The sequence below is a fragment of the Myotis davidii genome, unplaced genomic scaffold (assembly GCF_000327345.1).
Source record: "Myotis davidii unplaced genomic scaffold, ASM32734v1 scaffold1203, whole genome shotgun sequence".
In the NCBI taxonomy this organism is placed as follows: domain Eukaryota; kingdom Metazoa; phylum Chordata; class Mammalia; order Chiroptera; family Vespertilionidae; genus Myotis; species Myotis davidii.
In genome coordinates, this window is record NW_006294353.1 from 110,921 (window position 1) to 118,940 (window position 8,020).

Below are 8,020 nucleotides of genomic sequence, written 5' to 3' on the forward strand. Positions count from 1 at the left end.
CAGCTGGATGTAGGCAAGCCTGAAGCTGCACCTCGGCTTATCCGCCAGAACCAAGCCATCCCACTTGCTGTTCATTGGGTGGGTTTTCTGTCACCTTCAATCAAGAAGATCCTAATTAACACAAGGCAACTGGTGTGGACCTCGGTTAGAGATTTCTCAGGTTTTATTCTGGTGACAAAAATCACACAGGGGAGAACACATTACAATTGGCAAACTGGGGACTGAAACATGGACTGGGAATCATGGGTGTCCACAGTCCTGGGTTGCTTCCTGGAATAACGGGTTTCCTTCCAGGGCTCCGAAGTAACCAAGTGCTTCCTTGAAGTCCCCCAGGGGTCCTATGAGCGGAGTTTAAGAACCAGCACTCTAGGCAAGGGTTCCGTGGTACCAGGTTGGACGCACAGGGAAGATTCAGACAGTGGCCTCAACCTCAGTGGCTTCCTCCTCCTCCTCCAGCAGGCTGTAGGAGGCATGGCTCTGGCAGGGCCGTTGCAACGGGTGAGCCAGCAGCTTAGCCATACAGTTGTGCAGCTCCAGGGCTGGCCCGGCCAGTGCCACCTCATACTTGTAGCTGGTGCCCTTGGTATCCAGGCTGCCCATGAAGGCAAACATGTCCTGTGGGGCCAGGGAGGGCTCTTCAAGCAAGGGCTCCCTGCCAGGCCTTCCTTGCCCCGGCAGGGTTTCCCAGAGGAGGAGGCACCAGGGGTAGGTTCTGAAGGGTGAAGAGTTTTCCAGGCAGAAAACATTCCTGCCTTCAGCAAACACTCCCTGCTCCCCGCCCCATGTTAGGGACACCGACAGGTCTCAGCCTTGGAGCCTCCGTCCAGACTGGAGTCAGTTGGAGGCTCCAAGGGGGGCTAGTAAACTACCCCCGCCCCCGTCCCCATGCTGATCTTCCTTGAGGGGCAGGGAAGGCTTCCCTCAATAGACACTTTTGGTTTAAATATTGAGGTATGAGTAGGAGCTGGCCTCAACCCCCCAGGTTCAGCTGGGTAAACTGAGGCTCAGAGAGGTCAGTGGCCCAATTGAAGCCCCATAGGTAGTTCAGGGTGGGGACGTGAATGACCAGCAGAGTCTGGATAGGCAGGGAGGGAAGGGTGCTCCAAGAAGAGGGCACAGCCAAGGCAAAAGCGGGGAGAGAGAAGCAGGCCCCTGTCCCAACAGGGCCCCTGAGCTCCCAGCAGACCATATGGAAATGGTCGTCAAATGACCGAATGAGCAGGAGCCAGAAGTTGGGATCCCCGAGACCCAGGGTAGATGGGTTCTAAGACGTCCCATCTACACCCACCTGCCGCCCACACCAGCCACGGCCTCACCTTCCAGCTCATCTCCTCCTCCTTCTCGTCGGTGCCATTGTGGATGTAAACAACATCAAAGAAGAAATATGGGCACTGGAACATTTTCTGCAGGTAAAGAACACCAGCCTTTGAGACTCAGTCACCCTGCGCCCCATGACAATTCCCCAGCGTCTGCCTCAGACTCTGGGAACCTGCCAGCAGGTGCCCCAGTCCTGTGTTCAGGAAATCCCTCCTAGTGTCTCACCACCCTCTCCCAGGCCTCGCTCACCTTCATGGGCTCAGTCAGGGAGAACTGGGGCTGGCAGGGTGGACGGCTGTAGACAAGGATGGTACGGACCACATATGGGGGTGGGATCGTCTGCACATTCTCCGTGACTGGCAGCTCTGTCTTCTGTTGACTGCACAGTAAGGGGACAGATAAGAACAACTCTGGGGGTTCCTCCCTTCATCACCTTTGGAGAGTCAGCTCCTTGCTGGGCATGCAGAGCCCCCCCTGTCCCCTCCCCAGTTTACTGCTGTCTTTAAGCCTTCCCACATGCTGTTCTCTCTGCCCAGAGCACCTCCCCAGCATTACCCTCTGCCTGACCTCTTCTGTTTTGCTAAACCCAAAGCTGAAGTCTGCTCCGCCCACCCAGAGTGTCCCCATCACATGGAGTTGGCCCTGCCCCACAGGCCAGGAACTCTTAGGAAGGGACTTAATCTTTTATCTAAATCAAGACACATTTCCCTACTTGGCCACAACTGGATCTCAGGGGCAGAGGGCACTAGGCAGAGGGCAAGGTCCTTCCTATGTAAAAAGCAAATCTGGGCCTTCAACTTCCTCATAGAAAAACCGGTAAAGGGGACAAATAGACAAATCAGTACAGGAAAGCCAAACGACTTTAAAATGAATGAAAAAAAGGCTCAAAGAAAAGCACTATCACACAAGCAGAGCTTTCAGCAGCATGATCAGTCCTGGTGCCAGGGGAAATAAACGGTTAATTTCTGAGGCAGTACTTTGGTAATGTCTAGCAAAATAATCCCCCCCTTTAATCAAGTATGTCCTCTACTGTGAATTTACCTCATGGGTTCACTTGCAAAATTTGCTGAGATGTTTGTACCAAGTTAATTAAAGGCAACACAAGCTCTGTGCCCAGCATCAGGGGCTGGTGAAAATGGAGATTAGAATAGCAGGGCCCACAAACTAAGAATGGGTTTATATTTTTAAATACCTGGAGGGGGGAAAATCAAATAAGTATTTCATGACATGTGGAAATTACATGAAATTCAGTGCTTATCAATAAAATCTTATTGACACACTAGAGGCCATGCACCGGCGGGGTCCCTCGGCCTGGCCTGCGGGGATCGGGCTGAAACCGGCTCTCCGACATCCCCCAATGGGTCCTGGATTGTGAGGGTGGGTCTCAGATGACACACCCCAGAACTGGGCTGCTTCCTCTCCGGTTCAGGGTGCATCACCTGAGAACCACAGCTGCCAAGTCACACAGCTCAGCAGCTCCTGCGTTGAGTCTGCCCCCTGGTGGTCAGTGTGCATTATAGCTACTGGCCAGTCCACCGGTTGCTTAGGCTTTTATAGAGATGGCCACGCCCACTGTGTCCAGAGTTTGTGGTTGCCTTTGGATTCCTAAGGCAGAGTCAGTTGTTATGATCTGCAAAGCCAAACACATTTACTATCTGGCTTTTTATAGAAAGAGTACGCAGCCTCCTGGGCTAAAACAATGGTGTGGGGGGCCATGGGCCACCATAGGACTAACACAGAAGATGAGATACGGGGAAGGAAGGACTTACATGAGGCTGAAGAGACCTTCCATATCTGGTGGGGATGCTAAGAACACAGGCAGCAGAGCACGGGTGGGAAGGGTGCATGACTCCCCTCATCCTGATGCCAGGAGACCCCAGGTGCCTCAGAACCTGGGGCCAGGTACCTCTGTGCAGGAAACCGTGTGTGATCCCAGCCTCGAGGCCTGAGCCTGTTTTCCTCAGCAGAGGTCACAGACGAGGGGGCTGACATCAGATGCCCTGAAGACCACAGGTGATTCAAAACTCCCCTTTCCCTCAGGCCAGGGCCACGCTCCTTACGAAGAGCTATGGGTGTTCCTGTTCCCCTCCTCCCAACTCTCACATGTTTTCTAACTCACAGGGATGACTTTTTATCTAAGTTTTGAGCTGCATGTGAGCCTTTCATGTTAAAATTAGCACAAAATGTGATGTAGCGCCCTAGCTGGTTTGGCTTAGTGGACAGAGTGATGGCCTACAGACTGAAGGGTCTCGGGTTCGGTTCCAGTCAAGGGCACATGCCCAGGATGCAGGCTCAATCCCCAGTAGGGGGCATGCAGGAGGCAGCCAATCAATGATTCTCTCTCATCATTGATGTTTCTATCTCTCTCTCCCTTTCCCTTCCTCTCTGAAATCAATAAAAACATGTATTTTTTTTAAATGTGATATAGTGGTGACTGTGACTTTTCAATCACATATTGGCATTTTTTGAGCAAATGGCACCAAAAGTATAATTGGCCCTGCATGGAGTGCTCCCCCTGTGGGCAGTTTTGACATCCAGGGTCCAAATCAGCTGGTTTTGCTTCCGTGTTACGACTTTACCTCGACAGGGACCCATGGGGTAAGAGGTAGCCTGCCTCCCATTTTACAGATGAAGAAACTGAGAGCCTGGGGAGCATTTGAGATTTTGCTTCCTGGCAATGTCATCAGTTTGACTCAAATACACTCACTTTTTTTTTTAATCCTCACCCGAGGATATTTTTCCACTGATTTTAGAGAGAGTGGGAGAGGGAAAGACAGAGAGAAACATCAGCATGAGAGAAACACATTGATTGGTTGCCTCCTGCACTTGCCCTGACCAGGGCCCCGGCCAGGGAGGAGCCTGCAACCAAGGTACTCGCCCTTGACTGGAATCAAACCCAGGACCCTTTGGTCTATCCACTGAGCCAAACTGGCTAGGGCTCTCTTTCTTTTTAAAATCCTCACCCAAGAAGTGAGGGGATTTTTGATTTTAGAGAAAAACATTGATGTGTCACAGACAAATCGATTGGTTGCTTCCCATATGTGCCCCAACCAGGGGTGGGGATCGGAACTGCAACCCAGGTACATGCCCTTGACTGGAATCTAACCCACAACCCTCCAGTGTGCAGGCTGGCGTTCTAACCACTGAGCACACTGGGCAAGGCTCAAAAGAAACTGAAAGCCAGAGAGGTGACTGGCCCAAGCCTGCTGCAGCAGAGCTGAGATCTGGACCTGATCCAATGTAAGTTGGCTCCCTCCAAGCTCAGGCTTCCTGGGTCCTGGGTTCAAGACAGGCCAGCCTCCCACGCCGCCCCCTGCCCCCTGAGGTGCCTCCGCCTGGAAGGATACTGAAGTTGGAGCAGGAGGCCGTCTCTAGGTCGTAGAGGCAGCTGCAGAGCTCACGGGGGTCGGAGGTCAGTCCAGACAGCTGTGGGGAAACACAGGCCTCAGCAAAGTGCTCTCTGCCCCCAGGGGGTCCCAGAGCACCCAGCCTTATCCCTACCCCCAGGGGACCCCAGGGTGCCCCAGCCTCACCCAGGCGGTGTCATCGTTCACCACCACCAGTGCAAACTCATGGCTTTTGTCAATCTTGTGTTTTGTCCGCACAAACATCTCAATCATCTTCTGGGAGACATTGAGGGCATTGGTTTTGGAGCTGGAGAGGGACAGAGAATGAGGGGGGTGGTTAAGGAGAGCCAGGCCTGGGGGCGAGGCATATCCCCTCACCTGTCCATCCTGGGGAACCTTCCACCAGCCCTACAAGGAGGCCCTGGCCCACGTCACACACAGTGTGTGTGTGTGTGTGTGTGTGTGTGTGGCATGCTTGTCTTCAGTATCTCCCAGAGCGTCTCAGACCCTCTCCAGGTTCTGTTGCTCAAGCCCACAGGGCCCTGCCTGCTCAGGGCAAGGGCTTTGGGGTCAGCTAAGCATGAGTCTGAATTCTTGCTCCACCTACTTGCTATGGTCTTAGGCAAGTTACTCTGCTTCTCTGAGTTTCCAAGTCATTGCTATGACATTGATTTTGGAGAGTGGAAGGGAGGGGGGAGGAGGGGAGGGAGAGGAGGGAGAAAAACACTGATGTGCCACAGACACATTGACTGGTTGCTTGATACCTCTCACATGCTTGGAACAGAGCCTGAGGGGCCACTGCTGTACCATTACCAGTTGCTGTCGCTATGCTCTGATACCGCCAGGCCCCGAGCCAGACCGCAATGGAGTGAGTCTGAGGGAGAGAGCCCTGTGTTTTTCAGGCTGGGCCCCTCCAAGTTGTAGCTACATATTCAAGCCCTCAAATGTCCCTCTCACCCGTTGAATGACTCCAATTTTGGCAGTGACATTTCCTCCGACAGGTCCAGGCAGATGATCTGCAATGAAGGTGGAGGGTGGTGAAGGCACTGTGACTGGCTGCCCCTGGTGCCTGGATGTTAACACCAGCCCCCACATGCCTGGCCCTCTTTAAGCAGACCCGTCTGAAAGGTGGTAAGATGACCCCCAGTTCCCAGTCAAGCTATCCGCTTTGGAAGTTGGTGGCTCAGGGGAAAGAGCGCCGGACTAGAAGTCCAGGTTAATAAGTGAGTAAGCAAACGAGAGAATACATGACACAGAAACAAGGAAATAAGGATACAGTGGGTTGAACTGTGGCCCCCAGAAGATATGTTTGCCTAGAACCTCAGATGTGACTTTACTTAGAATTAGAGACCTTGATGATTAAAAATAAAGAAATTGAAAGAAGATCATCTGATCCGGTGACAAGTATTCTTATGACAGACAGGAGAGGAGACACAAAGACAGAGAGGGGAGGGCCATGGGAAAACAGACAGAGATGGGAGTGATCAGCCGCACCCAAGGGTGCCTGGAACCCCCCAAAGCTGAACGAGTAAGGAAAGACCCTCCCCTAGAGCCTCCGGAGAAAATGGGGTCCCTGCCAACATCTTGATTTCAGGCTTCTGGTTTCCAGGACCGTCAAGAGAATAAGTTTGTTTTTTTCAGCCCCCCAGCTCACTGTAATTTGTTGCGGCAGCCCCAGGAAACTAATACAAAAGGGTTGTTTGCAGAGTGAATCCCAAAAGGCGAGAATGTCAGCCCAAGGTTCCCCAAAGCCTCAGAGCTTACAGCCAAATTCCCACTTACCACCTTCTCTGGACAGTTGACCCTTGGTGTCCGCACCTGGACCTCAGGGGCTGGTGGGGGCACCTGCCAGGGCTTGGGGCCAGCTCCCAGAGCGTTCGAGGTCCCATCATCCGCACTGGCCGCCTCGCCCTCACCCTCACTTCGGCTTCCCACGCTGGTCTGGGCCCCCACTGCCCGGTCCTCAGCCTCCTCAGGGTTGGAGCGTGTACGGGGCCTTGGCTCCACTGACTGCTCTTCCTCCTCCTCCTCCTCTTCTTCCTCGGTGGGGCTGCTGGGCTCTGCCACCTCCATGGCTCCTGAGTGGCTGGATGAAGCAGGGATGGAGGAAGCCAGAATTCTGCCCTTAGGAATTTCAGAAACATTTGGTTACCCAGAAGGATAGGGCACTTGCTGCTTACCGACGATGGTTCACTTCTCTCGGGGCCTCAGTTTCCTCATCTGTAGAATGGGTGCCTTTACACTTATCAGCCAAGCATCCACTCTAACTTAAGGTAACAGCCTCCATGCTCACTTCTGTAGTGAAAACAACTACAAAGCCAGTGAACACAACTGGCTACTGTGAATGGCTCAGGAATGGGGACATGGCCCCATACAGGCCAGTGAGGGGCAGCTCTGAGACTTACAACACTGCCATTAGGGGAGAGGGGCTCCTTAGAGTTGCAGAGCTTGGGAGCTACAAGGAGAGAGTTGCTAGGAGCCTCGTTAGCCTCCAAGAGAGGGAAGAGCCGACGGGAGTGATGCTCACCCAGAGAACAGCGGACAGAATTCTGAGCACCTGGAGCCAGTCTATACGCCACTAATTCCCCTTTCTTGCTTCAGATAGATTGAGTTGGGTTTTCTGTAACCTGGAACTGAAAATGTCTTGGTAAATAAAGGAATCATAACCTCTAGGATTCTCCCCGTGGACGCCGGGCTGCCTAGGGGGTGTCTGTACATGGGGGTGTCTGCACAAGTGAGGGGCGGGGATCTGGGTGCCACAGGTCCCTTTGAAGAAAGACAGGACGCCAGTGGGACAGCCTGCCTGTCTGGGCAATGGGTGCGGACTGCTCGGAATGGTCTCTGAGCGCCCCGCAGCCCCACAACCTCCAAGGAACTAGCTGTAGAAGAGGGGTGGAGGCTAGGCTGCGGGAGAAACCAGAGCTGGGAACGGAAGCTTCCAAGGAGGCAGGGGGCTAGGTCCCGAGGGCTACGGGAGCGACGCCTCGAGGGACGAGCCCCACACGCTTTCAACACCCGCTTCTGCTCACCGTAGCCTCAGCCTCCCTCCGACTGGGCTGCCGACTCGCTAGGAAGCCGCCATCTTCGCAGCCGGACGTGGTGCGGCGCGGCCGCGGCGCCTCCTGGGAAATGTAGTCCGGCGGCCCGCGGGGCGCGTGGAACGGTGACCTGGCCCAGGCTGAAGAGTCTCGGAAGCTGATAGGCTGGTTCTTCTCTAGGGGTGAGGTTTGGTAGGTGGCGAAGGGATACGTAGGGCGGGATCTTGAATCTGATTGGGTAAAAGCTAAATGAGGGGGAGTTTTTATTTCGGCGGAATCAGACTACGCTGGTCCGCGGTTCTAGGCATAGGCTGGGAT

The 8,020-nt window shown here is 53.8% G+C and overlaps 1 protein-coding gene across 3 annotated transcripts; it reads right to left on the reverse strand.

Moving 5' to 3' along the window:
* Positions 1 to 141: 141 nt before the first annotated feature.
* On the reverse strand, positions 142 to 7,802 carry BABAM1 (BRISC and BRCA1 A complex member 1). 3 transcript variants are annotated; one of them, XM_006768418.2, is made up of 10 exons: positions 7,694 to 7,802; positions 7,192 to 7,297; positions 6,447 to 6,783; positions 5,622 to 5,680; positions 4,851 to 4,971; positions 4,665 to 4,743; positions 3,087 to 3,111; positions 1,567 to 1,696; positions 1,317 to 1,403; positions 142 to 615 (listed from the first exon to the last, which is right to left on the reverse strand). In XM_006768418.2, the coding sequence occupies exons 3-10, from the start codon at positions 6,735 to 6,737 to the stop codon at positions 412 to 414; spliced, it is 996 nt and encodes a 331-aa protein (XP_006768481.1). In that variant the 5' UTR covers positions 6,738 to 6,783; positions 7,192 to 7,297; positions 7,694 to 7,802; the 3' UTR covers positions 142 to 411. The 3 variants fall into 3 exon arrangements, with proteins under 3 accessions (XP_006768481.1, XP_006768482.1, XP_006768483.1); XM_006768419.2 differs by having other exon boundaries at positions 7,192 to 7,291; positions 7,694 to 7,791; XM_006768420.2 differs by lacking the exon at positions 7,192 to 7,297 and having other exon boundaries at positions 6,447 to 6,788; positions 7,694 to 7,788.
* Between the last annotated feature and the right edge of the window lie 218 nt (positions 7,803 to 8,020).